Raw genomic sequence first — 24036 nt, forward strand, 5'->3', positions numbered from 1 at the left:
TTTGAGCTATCAGCTATATGTTTGATGTAGAATCTGACACTTGATGTAAATAAAGACAATCAGCTGATGAAAACAACAATTTAATCCAATAGAAACTAATCGGCTAATAATGATATGATATAATAAGCACTGATCCAAAGGTTAAAGCATACATCGGCTTAGAAGTCCGATGTCATAAAATCCACAAGATTAGATAAACAGTGAAACGTCTGTTGCCGTCCGCTAAATCCAACTTATGTGCAATCCTTGTAAGCCAATGCAACGTCCAGATAACTCATCGGCTGAAACCCTGATGAAACCCTTATTGGCAATCAAAAAGCAAGCTAGGGATTATGGTTTGAAGCACGACTTAGTAGATCGAACTTAACTGATGCAGCACTAAGTATGAAAAGAAACATAATATCTAGACAATCAAGCCCTTGATTGATTTTCAGGGTGGTAGATACCTTAGCTAATCTAATCTGGTAAAGCGATTTAGCCGATATCGGCATAAACTCTAAAATGAATCTCAACCGATAAAAGTAAATCGAACTATCAAACTAGATTAACTAAGATATATGATAGATAGGTGCTTACATGGACAAGATCAGAGTGTTGAAGCCCTAGCCCCGCCGATGCAAGCAACCATGACAAGTATAAACTCATCGAAAAAGTAGAAAAGTAAAAGAGTGGCGATGCGCCGAAATTGTATTGATTGTGAAGATAGTTTACAATGACCCCGGGTGTACATATTTATACCCATGGGTAGATACTAGTCCTTGTTGGATAAGAAATAAACTTTCCTAAAGATAAAAGGAAAACATAAACTCCTTATAGGACACTAAACACACTTTCCTAAAGATAAAGGAAACTACAAATGCTTTCTAATTAATAGATAAATTATCATGCCACATCCTCCTTGAACTCGATATTTTATATATAAACTTCGTTTAATTGATTAATTTCCTTAACCGAATATAGTGACGACTTGATAATTCCCATCGGCCGATTCCAGAACTCTGAAGCTGATATTGACTTTATGCCAATGATGACTTCAGGGCTTACCAAATTTCACTATTTACAGTCCCTTCCTTCCCCGCCGCCATCGCTGCTGCTAGAGATGGTAATGGGTTGACGAGCTGACATGGATGCGGGTGGAGCTCGTCATCTCCTTCCTCATGGCGTCGCAGCGTAGACAGCAAATGACGACGAGCTACTCCACGACAACTCTCCTCACGCCGCCTATGTCGCGGCCACTGCCCTTGCCAACTCCGGCGGCTTGTAGGATCGAGATGTCGACTAGATGGGGAGGGGGTGAATAGGCGATTTAAAAACTAAATGACACCTAATCAAAACTAACATAAGTTGCTAGGCTCAGTGAGGGACAAGTCTAACTAAGCAACTATGTTATGTTTTGCAATCCTGGGGTGATAGTGGCTCAAGTATATCTCTAGGAAAGTAAATCACACACCTAAGTTAAGTTTTTGCAATCCTAGGGTGATATGGACTCAAATATGTCTCTATGAATGTAAATTGCACAAATGTAAATGCAACAAATAAATGAGACAAGAGACAAGGAGTTTTTCACCGAGGTTCGGAAACTCGCCGGTTTCCTAATCCCTGTTGAGGCGAGCCCAACTCCACCTCTCAACCACGAAGCCACCGCACACCCCCTTCGTCAAGGGGTGGGCAAGGTGGGAGCCGATCCACGGAGAGGACTACCCAAACCTCAATCACTAGGGGTAGTTCTTCCTTCACTTCGAAGGTGGTGAACTCCAAACCACTCACAACCGGCGCCGGGCCTCCTGCACAATCTCCTCGGAGAGGTCACCGGGCAACACCTCCACAAGCCGTCTAGGAGACGGCAACCTCCAATAGTAATAAGAGATGACCCGGCTCGGAGATGATCAAGTGCCACACTAGCTCTACAATGAAGCAAATGCACTCGACTCTTGGCTAATTAACCCTCAATCACACCTAATGGATGAACACAAGAACTAGAGAGTGTGAGAGAGTGTGCAAGGGGTGTATGTAAGTGAAGCAAGTACCAAGAGAGTTCCCTTGCTGCTGGTGGGGGAGTATTTACACTCCCACCAACTAAAACTAGTCGTTGGGGGCGAAATCCCCTAACTCAGTGTACTGCCGGTCAGACTGCCATTGTGTGGCCAGTCAGACCGGACTACTATGTAACGGCTAGTTTTTTAGCCATTACAGGGCAATCAATGAGCAATTCTGAATAGGCCGGTCAGACCGCAGTACTGCGGCCGGTCAGATCGGCCACGCCTCGGTCAGACCGACATCGGCTCGGTCTGACCAGTTGCGGCTCTGGATTGGCTACCCTAGAGCATAGCTGCCAGCCTCCAGGGGGCCGGTATTGGTATTTCTTAATGACATTACTAAAAGTATAATTCCCAGCAATGGCGCAGAAATACTCCTAGTATATTATGGTTACAGAATTTATCCGCAAGCGCACGGATATACCATTGTAGCATTTCACCCGAGAGTATTCCAAGGGTATCGTATTTATTTAATCCCGTGGGAAGATTATAGTAGAGAGAACCATACTAATAACTTATATATTACTTGTAATAATCATAGTCTAAGCAGGGGTTAATATAATCCATAAGGTAGAATGACACACAAGCATAGAACTACTTATTCTCATACTAAATTGTCTAAGCTAAGTGGAAAGAAAGTAGAAAAGAATCTATTCCTATACTTCTAATATACATAGTATACACACATTCTAGTTATATGATTAACTAGCTAATACCCTTTTTCCGATGCCCTCCTAGTACTTCGAGAAGCCATCCCTTACTGTCGAGTTCCTCACGACAGCCCGTCATGACCATACAAACAGGGCTAAATACGGAGGAGTACCCTCTCCAGGAAAGTAACTTAGGAGTATATACACGCGTAGAGGAATACCGTGTTGAGCTGTCACCAACAGCGGCCTACCTCTCATCCGCAACATATAACCCCAAATAATGATATCTAATAATCTAGACACCACGCCTAAACTACCAGATACTACTCTAAATCGTCATGACATAGAATAATTGCATAAGCAAACATTATACCCGTACCTATGCATCTCCCAGATAAGCTAGCAATATAATCAGTATAACATGAACATAAAGTAAAATTGGCATTTATATACTCGGAAAGTATTTCAATACAAAAAATGTATAAAGAAGAATATTGTAAATAAAGTACAAAGCTTACAAAATAGGAAAGGAGAGATACTAGATCCATACCCGAACTCTTCCAAAGACTTCTGGACTCCGATTTCTATTCTATTCCTACTCCACTAGCTTGCGAATACTAAACTAAACTTGAGAGAATATGAGAAAGCTTTTGCTTGAAGTGTGTGTAGAAATGGAGAGAGTGGGCTCCTTAAACAGGCAGGTAATGATGGTTATGGCGGTTGCTAAGGTCGGTAATACCGTCCAACCGCCATAGGAAGGCAATCCACACCGTCCAGAAGAAGTCCTGCATCCAACGGCGCTGAGGGGGGTTCGGCCGAACCATGGGCTGGCCCAATCTATCCCATTTTCGGCTGGCGGCCTCCTCCTCCGTTGCTCACTTCAGACTTGTGAATTTTGTCCCAATTCGTCGTTTCAATTCTGAGTTCTTGGCCCATTCATACATAAGTCTGATTCTCGACATCGTCCGATTGATCGATCGTCTAATTTGATGTCGATTCCCCTCCACTTTATGGTTATTCTCTGCAAAAGGTTAGTAAATCTAATACTAGTGGAATATTATTATTCTAACTCAAATATGCATTGCAAACATAACTAGTTCTCCTCTATTTTGATAATATTGATGGCCGAAACTGATCGCTAACGACCGTCAACAGCCGGTCAGACCGGGGCTCACCCGACGGTCAGACCGGCCACTACCCGTCAGTCAGACCGGCATTTGTGCCTCGGTCAGACCGGCCCTGGTCAGAAAGTCTCAAATGAATATAAATTTAGCAAGTCTAAATGCAAATGACCTAATGTGGCATTTTGATCATCTCTTTGTCTAGGTCATTACCCCTCTTAATAGTACGGCAAAGCTATAAATAAACTAGCACAATTTTGATCGCCCAACTTCTCGATCAATTTAAAATTTAAAACACTAGTTTACCGTCTTCTTTCCTTTGCTTTGCACCATCAAATTTTAATCCTTTGGTAATCATCCATGCACACATATCACGTGGTCCTAACTCAAAATATATAACTCAATAGAACGGTTAGTCCACAATTAGCGCTTGTTATTAATTACCAAAATTAACCACGGGGGCCTAGATTCTTCATGACTAGGGGCCCTCCTCCGGCCTCTGCTCTAGACCGCCGCCGTCCTCCTCACCACCTTACGCCGGCTGCCGTCCTCCTCATCAGCCGCCACTGAGATGGGAACAGAGGCAAAGCAGGAAGAAAGAGAGAGGGGTGAAGAGATAGAGCTGAAGAGGTCTAACATGTGGGCCCACATTGAATCATTGCTTTTGACTTGGGTCAAATTGCCACATGGGACAAAACCACCCCACTATGTTGCCATGGGACCTATATTACACCGGTTTTGACGCTTGAAGGACTCGTTGTATCTGGTATTTCGGTTGAAGGATGAAAATTGAACTCGCTTTCAAGTTAAGGGACCTAAAATACACTTATTCCATTCAAAAATAGTATTGTACTCCCTCCGTCTCAAAATACAAGGGATCCTAGTCCATATTCATAGTATTAGTATGTGTCACATCCAACTCAAATCTCTTATATTTTGAGATGAAGAAAGTAATAGGTTACTGCTCCATTCGTCTACAATTAACTATTTGTGTTCTAAAATAAAGCTCATGTCCCTTATCTCGATCAATCACAATCATTCTTCTTTTAATTTTTTATCTACTTTCTATTATCAACTAATCACTACTTTCTAATTTTCACATATTTTTTTAATGTTTGTGCCTAACTTAAAAAATACTAACATTTTGTGACGGGAGATATGCGTATGTACTATTGTTGTTAATTTTTAACAAATTTTCAAAACTATTTAGATAGCATGTGAGTAAATAAATGGACATTCCTTGAGAGATTAAAATAGGTTCTCAAACAACGATTTTACCCTGTACATCAAAAAATATCTCGATTAGTCGCAAGAAAGCCACTGAAATGCATCGATAGAAGTTTTGAATTGCTCAATGTTGGATCCAAATGAGTCCAAGTTATTTACTTTCTTCTCTGTTAACCTGTATCGTTACGTTTGATTGGTGTAAATGTTTGGCGTGTCACATCGGGTATTATATAGGGTGTTGCATGGGGTGTTTGGGCATTAATAAAAAAAAGAGTAAATTACACCTTAGACCACTTTTTCTTGCCATTGTTGCAATTTGGACCGGGGAAAAACAAACATTTTCACTTTAAACCACACATCTTTACCAGTTGATTCAGTTTAGGCTAGTTATTGTTACCTTGTACCTCATGCTGACCAGCTCCCTCTTCTCGAATGTTCTCTCCCTCCAAGGCCCTCTCTTTGTATCTCTTCTCGTATCACCGAATCAAGCGAGCGGTGAGTCGGTGACCCCATCATGAATTGTGGCGCTGTGACCAACTCCTATTCGAGGGGTTGATGCCGTCGGGGTGAACAAAGTACTGTATCGCCCCCAATTTGTCCATGGTTTGACCCTCATATATAGGGGGATGATGCAGGATAAGCCTAGCCATGGTGAGAGCCATCTCGTGGCTGTTGCACAAATCGGACGCTATCGCGCATCACAATGATGGTTTCCTTGTAGAGGACATGCTCCAACAATATCACATCGGCTAGATTAAAACCTCCCTGGAGTTGCCGCGCTGAGAGCGTTTTGAGGCTGCGTGTTCGATTCCGCTGCTATCCACGTCGCTACGCGCCACCAGCCAGACGGCCTGCCCAAGCTCCAATTTCACGCTGCTCTCGGCCGTCGGATCGCGCGCGAAACGCTGTGATGTGCTGGTATGTTATGTTAGGCATTAGGCAGTGTCCCAACGATTGGTCGACACGTGAGCCTAGGCCCCTACAACTGCTGGTTGGTTGCTGCACCCTGTGTGGTTTGCATTAGTCCATGCCATGTGGGCCCTGTGTGTTTGGGTGCTGTGCAACGAGTGTATGCAGGGCTGTGGAGTAGGGTAGTGGCCTAAAATTTCAGCGTGTTGCGTGACGGTCTAGAAGAGTGTGCGTGCGTGGGCACGGTGCATGCGCTGCCGTAGGGTGCACGGCGTATGACGAGTGGGTCCACGCATCATCTATCTTCGTGAGCCAGGTGTGCAATTACTCGACGCCTAGAAATCCACGGGTGTATCAAAAGCAGTGAACGGGGGTGTACGCCACTGCCTCGTTACGTGCGGAGCATCCATGGACCAGTCCGTGGTTCTCTGCCGCTGACATGTGGGTCCAGTTATGGCTCTATGGGCTGCGCTAGATGCACCGTGACCATGCATCCGGTTCTTGCATTGAGACGTGGGTTCTGGACCGGGTGAAGAGGGAGATCGTGCACACAGCCAACCATGAGACAACACATTGGTACCCATGGCTGTTTGTACTGTGGAAGGCTTGTGGTGCGCTCGGCGTTGTGAGCTCGGTTCACAGCATTGGTTTCCATGACAGGTGGGCCATGTGCATGTGTCTTGAGGCGGCTATGCTGTAGACAAGGTTTATACAGCTAAAAGTGATGGATTTGTTGCTTTCGTGTGCTTTTAGCAGCCGTGGTGTGGGTGAGAAGGGAGCCAGAGCTCTTCTTAATTTGCCAGCTGCTTGTGTGTTCTCCTTGCCGATCCCTTGCGCTAGCCATCTTCCGCGAAAAATGGCCATCGTTTGGTGTGTGCTGACGCCTTTTGCTAAATGTTTCTTGCTACGATGTGTTCTTTGGAATGTGCTCATCTCTGTCTTCTCTACTCTGTAGGGGTTTTCGGTTTTGTTGTGTTGGTGTGGTTCTTGCTGCTTGATTTGTCCGCCTGAGTTAGCTGACAGGATCTTGCATGCTCTAGACCAGGTATGTCGCTGGATGTGATTCTTTTAGTTCACTTCGGTTGTTGTTACGATTCTTGATCTTATTCGGTTTTTGGTTGTATTGGATAGATTTTCTCTATTGGTTCCACATCCCGCAACCTCTTCTTTGCTCCTTGCTGTGCTGCTTCTGTCTTTGAAGGTGAGGTTTGTTGCTTCTGAGGTTCTACATTCGTAGCCTGCTTATAGCTTCTTGGTTTATTTCTTTGGTTTGTTTTGCAGCTCACATTTCTTCGAAGGGATTTCACGCTGTCGGCTAGGCTGCGCTACAAGGTAAAGACATTGTTTCTTTCTGTGCCTTACCAGTGCATTGCTTCCTTGCATTTGTGTTTGTCTCCGATGGTTTCTTGTGTGCATGTCTCCTGATGTGGTGCTGCTCTATGGACCCAGTTTGTTTCTTTGTCCTTGTGCATATTTGTTGGTTGTGCTACTATAGTATTATATATATATATATATATATATATATATATATATATTAAATGCACAGTATATGCTCCTTGCTGTGTTGGTGCGTGTGTGCCGGTAGAGCGAGAAGAGTGTTGGCTACAATCTTCCTTCTGGTCTTGGCCTACCACTTTCTCTCTTCTTAAAGCCTTCTAGCCGTTGTGCCTGCCTCATCCTTTTGTGTCGCTCTCCTCTCTTTGTGCTCCTCTTCTCTTTCTCTGAAACTTTCCCCTGCTTACTTTCCTTCTTTTCCCGTTGGTAGTATTGTAGGCAACATGTTCGCTATCGGAGTGTCACACGTATCTCTGCTAAATGCCGCTGCTCAGCACTGCATGCTACCTAGTCTTGCCTACTTGTGGGAGTTCAGCTTTGATGGTACGTTGTTGGCTGGAGTTGAGGTCAGCGTTCCATCAGTGTGCCACTCCGATGGTTTGGAAACTATGTTTTTCTGGGACATGGCCTCAGCTCCGCTTGGGACTGCACATGAACTGGTCGCTGAGCGAGCATTGAGGTACCTCCAGCATCGATATGGCTTTTTAGTGCACGATTACAATTTAAACTCAATGTTGGCTTACAGAAGAATTGCACAGACCGCTATACAGGTTGCTTTGTCAGCCTCAGGTTGTATTGCGCATTTTAGGTCCTCTTATGGCCCACTGGCGCCGTGTTGTGAGGATGTTCTTAGAACATGTAGCTCATTGTATTTTAGTTTCCATGTAGAAGACATGGAGCAAATGGGTTCTTTTCCAATGTAGGGGAACATGGGTTTCTGGGGTTCTGTGTGGTTTCTTGCCCCATTGTAATCCTATTTGTTGTTTCTTATTGTTGCTTTCTGTTGTGCTCATCCTACTTGGTAATAATGGAATGTTCTTTTTTGTACAAATTTTTGGTGGTTGTATAGGCATTTTGTGTGCATGTCCAAAAGATCTGCTGATAGAGTGTCCAGGGTCCGTGCAAGTCGTGAAAGGCGCAATGCACGTACCTTGGCCCCCCCCCCCCCCCCAACTTGCTTGCAAAATGAACTTCCCCTACCAGGTGGGACAAAGAGAACACGTTCCCTTATGGATTTTAAGCCCGCTTTGGCAGCTTTCAATAGGCAATGACGGCGTTTGCTTTTAGGAAGGAGTTCTTCCTTAGTTTCAGATGAGGACAGTGCACATGGTATATTAGCTTTCTCATGGGTTTATATAATTATGTGTAATGTTGATTGTTTTTCTGATAGTTTAGATTTGGTGCAGCTAGCAGTGGGTTTCATAGAGGTAGTTCTTCGCGGTCACACAAGGATCATGCTGAGGCTTTAAAGGGTTTGTACATGTTCAGTCCATATATAGTTGGCAGTTTTTTAAGATAAGCTTATGGTAGAAATATTTGGTTTTCTTTGTAGCATCATACCCTAGGAGGTCTTATTATGGTGCACCAACATACGAGTGCCCATACTGTGGTGCCGTGTTTTGGTACCAGGAGAGAGTTAAGGGCGCTTCTGCTATTTCAAAACGAAAGATAGTTTACAATCTGTGTTGCAAAAGTGGTAAAATACAGTTGCCCAAACTATGTAAACCCCCTGAGCCTCTTGCTACACTGCTAAAATTTAATGGCGATGCACGCTCAAAAAGATTCCTTAGGCAGATACGGTCCTACAACTCTATGTTTGCTTTTACTTCAATGGGTGCAGCTGTTGATAAATCAATTAACACTGGAAATTCACCTTATGTCTTCAAAATTAACGGTGTTGTTCATCACAGAATTGGTACACTTTTACCGTCACATGGAAAGCAACCTAAATTCGCACAACTCTATATCTTGACCCAGAAAATGAGACACAAAATCGAATGAACATATATGAAAATGATGGTAGTAACGCTGATCAAGCTGAGCCTGTTGTAGTTGATGCTCTCTGCACTATGCTAGATTGTCATAATACACTTGTGCAAAAATTTCGCTACGCTAGGGAGCGTCTTTCTGAGCATGGGAACCATAGTTTGACGTTGAGGCTTATGGGATGCAATGCCAAAAGTGATGTGCAGTACAATTTACCAAGTAGTGGCGAACTAGCTGCGATTATAGTGGGTGATTACTCAGCAGCTGAATACACTTTTGATATACTTGTGCATGAGAGCGATATTGGGCTGCGACGTGTCTTCCTTGCACCCATGTTATATGGCTTTGCAATATCCATTGTTTTTTCCTTATGGCGAGCGAGGATTCCATCTTGGTATCGAGTATGCTGACTATGATGGAATCGGTAGAAAATATGTTACTGAGCTTGAGTTCTATCGTTACATGATTCATTATAGGCTAAATGAACCTAATCCATTCACATACATTCAAAGTGTTGTCGATGTATTCTCAACTATTGAAAGCAGTAGGTTGAAATATATAGCTGATCATCAGTCAGACTTGCGATCTGAATGCGTACAAGGTATAGCTGATGCTATTGATAGAGGTATAACCAACGGTGATTCTGTAGGCAAGCGAGCTATCCTTCCTGCTAGCTTTACGGGAGGTAGAAGGTATATGGTCATGAACTATCAAGATGCAATGGCGTTATGTCGTGTTTATGGGTCTCCTGATTTATTTGTCACATTCACGTGCAACTCAAAGTGGCAAGAAATAGTTGAATCAATACGATTTGAAGATGGCCAGCTGCCATCTGATAGAGCTGACATGATTGTTAGGGTATTCAATATGAAAGTTCATGATTTTATTACTGACATCAGGGAGGGTAAGACATTTGGGCCTGTGCTTGCAGGTAATGATGCCTATTGCAATGTTTCTACAGTTAGTTGTGTAGTATAGTGTGATTACACCCTCCTAATTAAACTTGGTATTTTTTTTTGTCTTAGTTCTCTACACTGTTGAGTTCCAGAAATGTGGTTTGCCGCACATACACTGCTTAGTATGGCTTGCTGCTAGCAGTGCTCAAGTATCAGTAGCTGTTATAGATGGATTTATCTTAGCTGAGATACCAGACTTTGAAACCGATGAATTAGGTTATGAGTCGGTAAGCGAGTTCATGATGCATGGTCCCTGCGGTGAGCATAACAAACAATGTCCTTGCATGAAAAATGGCAAATGTTCAAAGCACTTTCCTAAAGATTTTCATGATGAAACATTTGTTGATGAATATGGTTTTACAATCTATAGGCGCAGAAATGATGGGCGATATATCACAAAAAATGGTGTGCGTCTAGATAACAGATCAGTTGTCCCATATAACATTGGTTTGCTTAAAACATACCAGGCACATATAAATGTTGAGTGGTGTAATAAATCCAACATGATTAAATATCGTTTTAAGTATGTGATGAAAGTCCATGATCGATCAAAAATATATTTTGAAACCACTGCTGCAAATGGTAATATGTCACCTAACCATGACCTTGCCCCTCTAGATGAGATACTAGAATACATGGATGCTAGGTTTTTATCCACCTGTGAGGCACTGCATAGAATTTATGAATTTGACATACATTATAGGGTTTCACCTGTTGAAAGGTTGGCTGTGCATTTGCCTGGTATGAACTATGTTCGATACGAGACAGGGTCAGACTTAAGAGCATTGCTTAATAGTCCTGCTGCGAAACGTACGATGCTGACTGAGTGGTTTGAAACAAATGCAAAGGATGAGGATGCACGTAGCCTAACATACTGTGATTTTCCAACAAAATGGACATGGGATTCCACATCGAGATCTTGGCACAAAAGAACACCAGCTCCTAAAATTGGTAGAATGTATTATGTTCATCCAGCTGCTGGTGAACTATACTACCTATGAATGTTGTTGATGATTGTTAAGGGTGCCACAAGCTATGCTGATATACGAACGTATAATGGTGTTACATATGAAACATATAGAGAGACGTTTGAGGCACGGGGAATACTTGAGGGAGATAATGAATGGCATCTTCTTTTCGATGAAGCAGTTCAGAGTGCGTCTTCACACTAGCTTAGGCAGTTGTTTGTTACTGTTGTGCTTTTTTGCTCTGTTGGTGATGTTCGTGCTTTCTTTGAAAAATATTGGTTGTCCATGACAGATGACATACAACATAGGTTAAAAAAGGCCCTTGATAATCCACGTTGTATTATTCCGCATGAACACTTGCTTACTCTATTGATACATGAACTTACTTATAACTTACCCCAACCAACTTTCTCTCCACAAGTGCCCTTTGGTAATAGGCTTATTGAAGAAGAACTTTCAGCTGATGCATTAATGATGTCGATGCATGCAGATTCCTTGGTTGCACAGATTAATACTGATCAAAAAACAATCTTTGACACCATTGTAGGCCGAGTTGTAGCAGAACAGCCAGGCTTTTTCTTTGTATGTGGTCATGGTGGTACTGGGAAAACATTTATGTGGAATGCTTTGATTGCGAAAATAAGATCTAGAAATAAAATAGTTCTTGCTGTAGCTTCGTCTGGTGTGGCTTCTCTACTGTTGCCAAAAGGAAGGACTGCTCATTCACGCTTCAAAATACCTATTGAAATTAATGAAACCAGTCTTTGCAATGTAAAGAGAGGAACGATGCTTGCTGAACTACTTGAAAACACTTTGCTCATCATCTGGGATGAAGCTCCAATGACACATAGGCGTTGCTTTGAAGCACTAGATCGCACACTGCGTGATATCCTTTCTGAAACATGCCCTTCAAATGGTGTTGTTCCCTTTGGCGGTAAAATTGTTGTGCTAGGTGGCGACTTTCGACAAATTCTACCGGTTGTGCCTAAAGGTTCACGGTCAACAATTATTGACGCATCTATTACAAATTCAAAACTATGGAAACATGTTGTTATGCTTAGGTTGAATGTAAACATGAGATTGCTTAACCCTTCACTTCCAAACACACAAAAAGAAGAGCTTAAGCAATTTAGCGAATGGGTTTTAGCCGTTGGTGATGGCACTTTGCCTAAAAAAAAAGATGGTGAGAGCTATCCCACATGGATCACAATACCTGATGATTTGCTGATTATGACAGATGGTGACAGATGGTGAGAGCTATCCCACATGGATCACAATACCTGATGATTTGCTGATTATGACAGATGGTGATAAAATAGATGCTATTGTTAGAGAAGTCTATCATGATTTCCTGTCATGTTACAGAGACCCTGAGTACCTAGCTTCCCGTGCGATTGTCTGTCCTAGCAATTCAATTGTTGATGAAATTAACAACTATGTTGTAGGTTTAATTCCAGGAGATGGAAAAGAATACCTCAGTTGTGATACAATCTCAAAGTGTTCTGAACAAATACCAGATTTTGACATGTTATATCCCACTGAACTCCTCAACTCAATTGATGCGAACAATTTTCCAACACATAGACTTGTACTTAAAGAAGGTGTTGCAGTCATGCTTCTTTGGAATCTAAACCAATCAATGGGCCTTTGCAACGGAACAAGGTTATTGGTAGTCGAGCTTGGAGAGTGTATCTTGAGATGTATCATACTAACTGGTTCTAACATTGGTGAAACCGTGTTTATCCCTAAAATTTCACTAACTACTACGAAAATGAAATGGCCATTTACATTGCAGAGAAGACAATTTCCTATTCGAATTTGCTATTCCATGACTATCAACAAAAGCCAAGGCCAAACACTGCAGAGAGTTGGTGTCTATCTAAAAAAACCTGTTTTTACCCATGGCCAGTTATATGTTGCCTTCTCAAGGACGACTTCTCGACCAGGCCTACGAATATTAATTGAGAATGACTATGGCTCATGTGGGATAGAAACAAAAAACGTAGTTTATCATGAGATTCTTGTTGCTACGTTACCAGCGGTACTGCAGCCTGCAGCTCTTACTGTGTACATGCTACTTTAGTGCTTATGATTGGTCTCTCACAACTAAACACTAATAAAATTTCAGGCTGTGCCGCCACTTCCCTGATACCTAAATAAATATGCATGCGCACGCAGTGCACCTTTTTGGGGTCTTTTTTGAGCATTCCGCTGGTTATTTGGACGCAGTGCACCGTGTGAAGAATGCAAACAGGAGCTACAAGCCAGTTGCCAATGAACTAATGATCACTTTCACTAGGTGGACAACTGTTGAGGAGTGCATTGAAGTTCCTATTGATTTCCCTACTGTGGTTTTCTCCCTGACACCTTTCGATGATGTTGCTAAGTTTGTGGACAATAATGATTTTTTTATTGGTGAGCCATGTTAGTCTTATATTTCTATTGGTCTTATATAATACTTTACTGATCAAGTGCTAAAATCTTCGTATTTATTCAGATGTTATGGGTGTCATTACTGACATATCTACACCCACAATGCTTCGTCCTAGATCAAGGGATGCTGACAGCTTGAAAAGAACTATTCAGATACGCGATGCAAAGTATTCTTTATGCCTCTTATTTTGTTCCTTGCTTATTTATTTATCCTGACCACTAACAACTAATAAAACTAGCACAAACACAGCCAATAGCCACTCTAATAAAATTTATTGATATTCTTAACATGTACACCACATTTTTCCTGTTTTTTTACACAAATAGCAATTCTACCTTGAATGTGTCTCTCTGGGCTGAACAAGCATCTGCGTTTGAGGCTGACGCTATACACAAGGCTGGTAAGAGTGAACCTCAGATTATTCTGTTTGTTGGAACTCTTGCGAAGAACTACCCAGGCATAGGTAACCAATAAAACTACAACATAACTCATATTTGTATCATGCATTCTAACCAATCAATTTAAAATTGAAGGATTGGCACTATCTGGAGGTTCTGCTTGCAAATGGTACATTAACATTGATGTACCTGCGATAGTTGAATTAAAGGACAAGTTAGTATAGATTATATTATTTCAATGTATAACTCCATATGTCTTCTACATGTTTCCTGATATCAATGTAATTTACAGGACTGGGACAAACTTCCAGCCAATCAATTGGATTGAGGCTCCAGCCAGAGCAGCTGTTGAGGAAGTCGCTGAGAACAAGACTGTGCGTGAACTTCTAGAGATCAATCCTCACAAGTGCAAGGTAAATGCTAATTGCGATAGATCAAAACAACATGTTTGTCTTATGCTATTTAGACCTGCTCTTACTCTGCTAATTGCTCCATTTGTTACAGAAGGTTCGATTTCAAGCTCATGTAACCGTTCGAAGGATCTGCAATGATAAGTGTTGGTGGTATGGTTCATGTCAAAGATGCTTCAAGGTTGCAAAACCTTATGGGTCCACCTATAAATGCACTAGCTGTTCCAACATCGCAGTGGCAGTACCAAGGTAAAAAAAACTGTTACCATTTATCTTGACATTGCAAGTGCTTTCCAGATCTTCTCATGCTTTTCTCTACGCGAACATAACTTGCAGGTACAGGATAGTAGTCATAGCTGGAGATGACTCTGATGATGCTATGTTTGTTCTCTTTGGATGAACAGCCCAGCGCATTGTGCGAAGGCCAGTTGAAGCTCTTATTGAGGAAGCACCAGCTGACAGTGATTTTATCCCTGATGAAATAACGGCTTTAGTTGGGAAGTCGTTTGTGTGGAATGTCAGCTTCACAGAAAATACGCTTAAGTTTGGGGATATCTCATTCCAGGTCAACAGCATTGTCTCCATTGATGCTCCTGGTGAACCTCTTATGTTGATGTCCCCAGGTGCTTCCCAGAGTTCTTCAGCCATGATTTCACCTGGACCAAGTGGCTCATTGATGTCACCATCAAGGGGAAGTGAACTTGGCATAGCTTCACCCGGTTCAACTGCAGCCAGCTCTCCACTGCCAAGGCGTGTTATTACCACGGACAAAAGCCAAGTTGTGCACACACCAACCAGCAAGTGCTCTGTCAGCATAGATCAGGATGACATTTCTGCTGCTTTTTCTCCACCAATGTCCCAGGTAGTGACTGATAAGTTATTATTTTGCTACTTCTATAGTCTCCTACACATTTATGGTCTTGCTTATTGATCATGATAGCAAACTAATAAAATTCTTTGCAGAAAGTGCAAGCTCCAGCTATTCCTGATGATGATACACTACTGGCTCATGCATCTGGCTCAAAGAGCAAGTCTAGGAAGAGGTAGATTGTTTTTTTTTTTTCATTTGACATGTGGTTCTTCATTTTTTTTTTAAAAAAAATTGCTTTCCTAAAACATGGTCTGATGTTAACAGAGGTCCTCCTTCTCAAGCACCACCAGCAGTTAAGAAACTATTCAAGGAAGGTGACAGCGATGAGAAAGAAACCACTGTTAGGTATATTCACTGGTTTAGCTTGGCTGCTATTTGTGCATACAGTATATAATTCATTCTTCTTGCAGCCTGTCAGCTGACGCTTGATCCAGTATACATGCATGCCCACTCAAGCATTTTGGCCACCAAGTTGTAGCATCTTCGTCTGCCTGAACCGAAGCGCATGGAAGAATGCTGTCTTTGCCATATGTCTGAACCTTTTGCTATAAACTGTTGATCTCCAGCTATTACTTCTTAGTGACTTTCGAAATTATTGTTCCCATCTCTTTTGGAACCATCTTTAGCAATGTTTGTAAGCTTATTATGGTTACATTAGCTATAGTCCAACCACGTGCTCAAAGTCCATTACAGTTGCCAATATGTCAGTACGGCAATGGACTTTGAACAGTTGGCATTGGCTTAGCTCCATGATACCTTCTCAGGTTTCGCTTAGTAATGTTAGACCAATCTTAAGACTCATCCATGTTTCTTGAGTCCATCTCCTCATTTCTTATTATGTCGCATGCATGGCATTGGCATTTTAATTTGTTGCGATAACTAGGTTGTAGCCCGTGCGTTTCCTGTCATCATAACTTCTCTGCTTTTTTATGTTGTTTGCCTGATGGTAGGGCGCGCAAAGCGCGCCTTATTACCTAGTATAAATTCACGGCGCGGTAGTTGAGCTCGAGCTATACCTCCACATGGTAATGGGGAATTTCTTTTGCCATTTTCTTCTTTATTTCTGTCAAGTGCAACCAGGGTGCGGAGGCCATTTCAAGCACATGGCGTTGAAGCTGGTGCCGGCGGAGCTCCCGTGCAAGCACGGCACTGGCGAGTGGCTCACTTTGTAGTGGTGGTTCTTCCTGCCCATGAGTGGAGAGAGAAAGAGAGGAGAGAGGGGGAGCTATAGAGGTAGAAGAAACAGTCCAAACTAAAACAACCAGTGAAGATAGGTAGTCTAAAGTGAACAAGTTTGTTCACCCCTAGTCCAAATTGCAACATTGGTAAAAAAGAGTGGCCCAAGATGTAATTTACTCAAAAAAATAATTACAGAATCTACTAATCTCAAGCTGGCCATTCTGCCAGCATTCTATTGCTTCAAATGGCACTGTAATTTAATTATACGTGGAGCAACGAGATAAAAGACATGCTGTGCACAGCGATCTGATGTACTGTCTCGCAACTCGCAAGTATATCTTTCTGGATCTCTCAAAAAAATGCTTCTAATCGCCCGTCCGGTGGGAAGCCAAATATCGGACGCATCGCTGCTGCTGCCGGGGCTCACACGCTGCCTGTTGTGCCGCCCACGTCTCTCTCACGCGCGCAGAGTCCTCATGCTGCCACGTATCCCCACCACATATTCCGTTGCAATAAATCACCTACATATTTTGGAAAACCCTCTTTTAAGGGAATCTGTTTTTTTTTCCACTAAAAATGTTACACCTAGTGTACTCACAATGTTTCACTATGTATAGATCTAATGTTGCAATGAATTGAAACATTCTTTTGCAACAAATCACCCATATATTATGGAAACCCTTTATTAAGGGAACTCGTTTCATTTTTTGTTCCACAAAAAATGTTTCACCTAGTGTATTGATAATATTTCACTATGTATGGATCAAATGTTATAGTGAATTAAAACATCCTTTCGCTATTCGCTGAAACATTATTTTCATATAAGGTGAAACAGTGTCTGATGAAATATTTTCGATCTAGTTAGTTAAACAATTCCGATATACTTGGTGCAACAGCGTGTAACATTTAAAAATAATTCAATAATAAGCTCAATTTTTTTCATTGGATTATATCCATGTGTGGTCTTGTTTTAAAGATTTAATTGCAATGGATTTAATAGTGCAATCAGATCATGATTTGGATAAATAATTTAAGAGAAAAAATAGTTTAAAGTTCGCTTAGATGCATACATGCAGGATGACATCATGATGACATGGGTGCCCGATTTTTCTAAAAAAAATGGGACTTCCGATTTGTAGCTCTCTCCGGATCTCTTGCATATGCGCACCCAGCCGCAGTGCATGCATGTGCATTAATAATTAGAATTTAACATTAATATCATTTAAAATCTAAGACAAGATACATCTCAAAAGAAAACCAATTATTTAAATATTAAATAATTAAATTAAATATATAAAAAGAGTAGCAAGTATTGAAAACAATTAAAAATGAAAAAAATGTGCTAATCCACAAATTTTACTTTTTTTAAGGTAAGTCAGTTGAAAAATGTTCCAATAAATATGATAAGTGACATTGTTTAAATTCAAAATAGGTAACTTAACCAAGTTGATATCCCATATCTTTAACTATTATAAAAATTCAACATGTTTTTATCAACAATTTCGTACGTCGCCCATACGATTCGCACGCGTATTTTCCTGTGTTGTCCGACTCTTGATCAAGGCGCACGAATTTTTGCTGTGAAAATCTCTTTTCTGTTTGATTCCCTTACTAGATAACATCCGTATTTTTCACACGTCAGGATATAGGCCTACGTAGCTTCCATTCAGGCCTAGGCCCACTAATCCAATTTGTTTGCACCAAAAACAGATACAAGCATGATCTACTGACGAGAACCCCTTTGAGCGGCTAAAAAACATCTTCGGGAAAAATTAACTCCTATTATATATATATCTATATACCTAATTTATATCTATACCTAATAAAAAAAATGTAATAACATCTCCCAGGCCGCGCCGTGCCTCGGCCCCTCCTCCTCCTTCGTCGGAAGCCGTCGGGCCGCCGTCCATGTCGCCTCCCCGAGGAGCCCGCTGCTGCCACCACTTGCTGCCGTGCCCTTTTGGCCGCCGCCCCTCGCCAGCGCCCCATGGTGAGGACCCCCTCCCTCTCCCATCCCTTCCGCTGCTCCGCGCGCTGCCACTCACCGCCGGTGTCGCCGCTGGTGGCCGTCCGGCTACACGCCGCCGCCGCCTAGTCGAGTTGGCCGGCGAGCCAACCCGCCCCTCTGCCACGCACCACTACCGTGGACTCGGTCTACAGTGGACCAAATCCTTTGACCCGCTGATGTGTGGGGCCCGCCCTTTGTGGACTTGGTCCGCGCCTCTCTCCTTGTTGCGGCAGCAAATGCCTTTTCCTTTGTAAAATTAATTAATAATTACGCAATAAATCAATAATAATTCTAGAAATTCATTTAAATGGCTCAAAACTTCTAAAATTCATATCTAATTCATACGAACTCCGAATTGAGCCATTCAACTTGCAAAATTCATCTAAAATTGAGATATACATGTTTGTTTACTTTTTATGTTATTTGTTTTTCTAGTCCGTTAGTAAACCGCGAGACAAATTTATTAAGCCTAATTAATCCGTCATTAGCAAATGTTTACTGCAGCACCATATTGTCAAATCATATAGCAATTATGCTTAAAAGATTCATCTCGCAAATTAGTCACAATTTGTGTAATTAGTTACTTTATACATGTGTTCAAACGTTCGATGTGAAAAGATGTAAAATTTTGGGGTGGGATAGCCTTACTAATACTACCACATGTGTTTCTCACTCTACTTTTCGGAGTTGCACTGCTCAGCCGCGCGGCGGCGCGGGTGTTGGGTGGACTTCGACGCGCGCACCTCGCTTGTCAACGTCACCATGGCTCCCCTCGAGCTGCCCAAACCGAGGACGCCGCTGCTCTCCGCCGCCGTGAACCTCTCGGCCGTGATAGAAGACGAAGCCTACGTCGGCTTCTCCTCGTCCACCGGCGTCGTCGCGAGCCGCGCGCCACTACGTGCTTGCCTGGAGCTTCAAGATGGACGGGCCAGCACCATCGCTAAACGTATCAAACCTGCCGGCGTTGCCTGTCACGATCGGCAGGGCTCCGTCCAACGTTCTGAAGATACTATTGCCGATAGCCTCGATCGGCTGTTCTCGTCATTCACCGGAGACGACGTAGGTATGCGGAGCTTAAAGAGGATTGGGAGGTTGCGTTTGGGCCACTGGTTCTCATACAAGGATATGTTCCGTGCCACCAATGGTTTCTCTTATGAGCGATTGCTTGGCTTTGGAGGATTTGGAAGGGTGTACAAGGTGAGTGCTTCTGGTATCCCGAGTGGAGATTGCCGTGAAGGTGTCCCTTGAATCCTCTCCCTACACCCATTACTGCCCCCTCAATGGTGAATCCTTCCACCTCACCTGCACCTGCGGCATACCCGCTGCCGACGACTTCAACCTCTCCTCCTTCTGCATCATTGACAAACCCAACATCAAACCCAATGACGCCTGCTATCAGCATGCCACCTCCTGCTCTCACCACAACTCCACCCACTGCCCCAGGTCTTTCCGGGCAGCAACTATGGTGTGTGGCCAAGGCTGACTCAGCAGATACTGCACTTAAGAATGCACTGGACTAAGCGTGCGGCATTGGAGGAGCAGATTGCTTAGCAATACAACCATCAGGCACTTGTTATTATCCAAATACCTTAGGTGCACATGCATCCTATCACTACCGGAGAAGTGATCTTTGCCTGGTGGAAAAAAACCACAATAGTCCCAGTTCCAAAAACTATCTTTAGCCCCGGTTAAAAATCTCACAACCATTATATGATCTTTAGTCCCGATTGGTAACAACAACCGGGACTAAAGATGGTTCATCCCCTGTCAGCCTGTCAGGGTGCTAATGATCTTTAGTCCCGATTGGTGCACCAACCGGGACTAAAGATCACTATTTTAATCCCGGTTGGTATTTCTAACCGGCACTAAAGATTAAGATGATCATTAGTCCCGGTTGGTATTACCAACCGGGATTAAAATTTAATGCGTAGTATATAATCACTCTCCCTTATTCTCTCAACCACACTTATCCTCTCAACCCACAGATCCGGCCCCTTCTCTTCTTCCTCCTCCCCTTCCTCCTCCCTCCCACAGATCCCCTCTCCTCCCCTCGTCCTCCCTTTCCATCCGGCGGGCAAGCGGCCGGCGGCCAGTGGGGCCACGCCCGGCGGCAGCGGCCGGCGGGGCCGCGCGCTGCAGCGGCGGGAAGGCGGCCGGCAGGCCCGCGCACGGCGGCGGGGCCACAGGCGGCGGGCGCCGGCGGGCATGGGGCCGGCGGCCGGTGGGGCAGCATCGGCGCCCTCTCCTCCTTTCTTTTTTTTTTCATATAATTTGTGATTCACTAAGATGTATAATTTGGTGATTCATTGCATTGATCTGATTTGTGATGTATTTGATTTGGAACACAACAGTCTTAATTTGTGATTCACTTGTGATGTATTTGATTTGTGTGTATAAATAACTTAAAGATTTGGGATGTGAATGATTTGGGATGTCACTTTTGATTTGGGGATTTAGGGTTTGATTTGGGAATATGCATCCCACTGGATTTGGGAGAAAATACAGGGATTAAAGAAAAAGAAAAGGGGACGAAGGACCGCCGCTATTCTCTCTTTAGTCCTAAAGATCTATTTTTAGTCCCGGTTATTTCAACCGGGACTAAAAATGGGTATCTTTAGTCCCAGATTCCTCGTCCCGATTGCATAACCGGGGAAAAAAAAACAGTTGCCACCCGGTGGCAAAGATCAGTTGTGCAGCAGTGTACGCTTTCAACAGCTATTACCAGAGGAGCCCTGCACCCTCCAGCTGCGATTTTTGGGGGACGACAATGCTTGTCAATGTGAATCCCAGTAAGGATGAATCTCCTCTCATTTCAATGTCATTATGTTTGTGTTGTAAAGATCATTTTATGTGTGTATATTTCCTTTGCAGGCTCAGGAAGCTGTGTTTTGGCATCGTCAATGTCGTTACCATCAAGGTGAAAATCATTTCAACTCTGAAAAGGAATTGTGATGGTAGGGTTTTTGGAAGGAACAGTGATGATTATTGGTGCTGGGTTTGTAGATGGGACTGTGATTGGCATCGTTGGATTAGTTGCCTGTTCATCGTGGGCAGTTTGTTTGCCTGCAGTTTTAACTAACAAATAGTTAATTAGTCATTGAGTGTCATCATTAGCAAACCAAAGGCTTTTATTATGTCCTGATTAAGCTCAGGTCAGCCTTCTAAAAGATGTACTAGTACTTAATCAAAGAGTAGTCGTTTTTTTTTAAAAAAAACAGGACACAATTTGTAATATCCATGAGTAGGAAACGGTCGTGATTCAGGCAATTAAAAAGGACTAATGATCCATTAGGTGGGATGTGGGATTGAACATAGATAAACTAGTTGGCAGCCCGCGTATTTGCCGCGGGTTTTATAGTTTTATCGTCAAACAAAATCATAAAAATGGTTAGGTGTAACTCTATGTATATACAAAATATATGATAATATGGATTTATATATGTCTTATGTTATTACAATACAATTTAGCTTTATTTTTTCAAACATCATTGTGTATTGTTATAATATATGAATATTATTTTCATATGCAATATGGGTTTCGTTATAGTTAGACAATTTACATTTCTCTACTTCACTCAAGTTTTTTCTGAAAATAGATTCAGGTAACGATACCTAATAATTATATGCTATTTTGTCATGCGTAATAAAAAAAACATACATATTAAACAATAATCACATAATAAACAATAATTTGAGTAGTATTTGGAAAACATGGTGTTATGCACAAAATATATAACAGTGCTATGTGTGACAGTGAGGTAGAGCAAAGGGAGGTGAATGGATAACTAATAAATGATTGAATTGGATGAATAAGTGGCTTCTTGATCCAATGGTTATTATCTTTATACTAATATTTTATACTAATATGATCAAATGGCTTAAAATTTTTGATGACGTAGCTTCTTACATGTCTTACTTTATAGGAATAAATGCCCCTAGTGTGTACCAACTATATAGAAAGATAGGATTAGATTTCCTTTCCATGCTCTTGTAATATTCTACTAGTAGTAAGAAAAGAGACGAAATAGCGTTATGTCGTGGTTCCCCCATTCCATTGGATGGTGTATTATCAAATTTCTCGGTCCAAAGAACAAGACCAAATTGTTAATTTGGTCAAGTCCAATCCCTCGTCACGCTAAGCTCTTGCAACCAAACAGGAATGTACAAGTCGAAATACCTCTAAAACTGGTGTAGGATTAAAGGAATGATGAAAAACCGTAGTCATATGCTAGCCAAATGGAGGAGCAAACGCGGTGCATTAGGGAGCTAGAGGGAAGGAAAAGGGAAAAACATGGGAACAGAAAGGAAGATCTGGCCTTGTGGACGCCAGCAGCAACTATACAACACTTTGATAGTTCATACACAGTGAACTGAACTGAAGGTGCAGATGGAAGCAGAGGAATAAGCACACAGACCTGAGCAGCAGGGAAGCGCGCGGGAGAGGATGCAGGAGCAGGAGAGGAGGAGGAGGAAGAGGAAGAGGAAGAGGAAGAAGAAGATATCCTATCTCCTGGCCATAGTTGTGCTGTGTTGCTGGGAAGCTCAAGAAATGCGATTTGGGAGTGGAGAAAGGGACATAGGGGAGTGGGGAACTGGCGATATGACTAGAGAGATAATGCGTGCTTGCTACCGTTGCTTGCCCTTTTGGCTAGGGAAAGTGCAAATGGTTGGTCTGAATTTAACTATTTACCACTTTTAGATTGGACAATTATTCAAATATCCATTTTAGGTTTGCACATATTCTTTTTGCTCTCTTAAGAGATGTCTTCTTAACAATTTGCCACTTTTACCCACATGGCATGCCAACATGGCAAGGGAGGGTAGAAACTGGTGTGGGACCTACTAGTTAGCCTCTCCTCTCTCCTTCTTCTCTCCCTCCGGCCCGATGTGGCGCTGCCATGATGGTGTAGCGGCGACATATGAGGAGGAGCAGCGGCGGACAGAGCTCCTTGCGGTGGTGGAGGACGCAGAGCGGCGGTGCCGGCAGAGAGGAGGCGTAGCGGCGGCGGACAGGCTTCTTGCGGAGGCGGTGAGGCGGAGCGGCGGCTATCGGCGGAGGAGGAGGTGTAGCAACGGCACTGGCGGAGGAGGCATAGCAGCGGCGGCACTGGTGGAGGAGGCATAGCGGTGGCGGACGAACGCCAGTGAAGGAGGCGTAGTGGCGGCGAACAGCCTCCTCACGGCGGCAGCGCCGGCGAAGGAGGCGTAGCGGCGGTGGTGGGCGTGGTGGGGCTAACGGAGACTGAGGTGGCGACGCCACGCCGGAGTCCGGACCGGAGGGAGAGAAGGAGAGAGGAGAGGCTGACTAGTGGGCCCCACATCGGGTTTTACTCTCCGTTGCCATGTTGGCATGTGTTGATGCAAAAAATACACACTGGCCTGAGAGATCTGCTTAGCTCTAGTGCAGGTCCAAAGAAATTGCTTTCGGGTTCTGAGCGTGCCAATTGGTTTGATCCTGCAACTAACAAGAAACAAAGAAAAGCAAAGTTAAATCTATCAACGATAGCTGATCGGCTGGATTGCCGATGACGTATCGTTCAGTATTAAG

General features: G+C 43.0%; 1 protein-coding gene, 1 long non-coding RNA gene and 1 pseudogene across 11 annotated transcripts; 2 read left to right on the top strand and 1 right to left on the bottom strand.

Annotated features, from left to right (window-relative positions):
* Positions 1-6724: 6724 nt before the first annotated feature.
* On the top strand, positions 6725-16102 carry LOC9271525 (replication protein A 70 kDa DNA-binding subunit B). 10 transcript variants are annotated; one of them, XM_026023581.2, is made up of 17 exons: positions 6725-6813; positions 6899-6988; positions 7075-7144; positions 7225-7275; positions 7709-7957; positions 8348-8607; positions 8685-8750; positions 13418-13603; positions 13686-13788; positions 13949-14085; positions 14156-14234; positions 14313-14433; positions 14525-14679; positions 14767-15292; positions 15394-15473; positions 15566-15646; positions 15712-16102. In XM_026023581.2, exons 8-14 carry the CDS (start codon positions 13471-13473, stop codon positions 14828-14830), a joined length of 792 nt encoding a protein of 263 aa, XP_025879366.1. In that variant the 5' UTR covers positions 6725-6813; positions 6899-6988; positions 7075-7144; positions 7225-7275; positions 7709-7957; positions 8348-8607; positions 8685-8750; positions 13418-13470; the 3' UTR covers positions 14831-15292; positions 15394-15473; positions 15566-15646; positions 15712-16102. The 10 variants fall into 10 exon arrangements, with proteins under 10 accessions (XP_025879366.1, XP_066163894.1, XP_066163895.1 ...); XM_066307797.1 differs by having other exon boundaries at positions 8348-8750; XM_066307798.1 differs by lacking the exons at positions 8348-8607; positions 8685-8750.
* Positions 16103-16637: 535 nt separating this feature from the next.
* On the bottom strand, positions 16638-23099 carry LOC136355337 (uncharacterized). The gene is made up of 2 exons (XR_010739524.1): positions 22904-23099; positions 16638-17001 (listed from the first exon to the last, which is right to left on the bottom strand). It is a non-coding gene; the product is annotated as an uncharacterized lncRNA (long non-coding RNA).
* On the top strand, positions 19737-21503 carry LOC136355049 (major pollen allergen Ole e 10-like; annotated as a pseudogene).
* Positions 23100-24036: the final 937 nt, after the last annotated feature.

This window comes from Oryza sativa, chromosome 2 (genome assembly GCF_034140825.1).
Source record: "Oryza sativa Japonica Group chromosome 2, ASM3414082v1".
Taxonomy (NCBI): domain Eukaryota; kingdom Viridiplantae; phylum Streptophyta; class Magnoliopsida; order Poales; family Poaceae; genus Oryza; species Oryza sativa.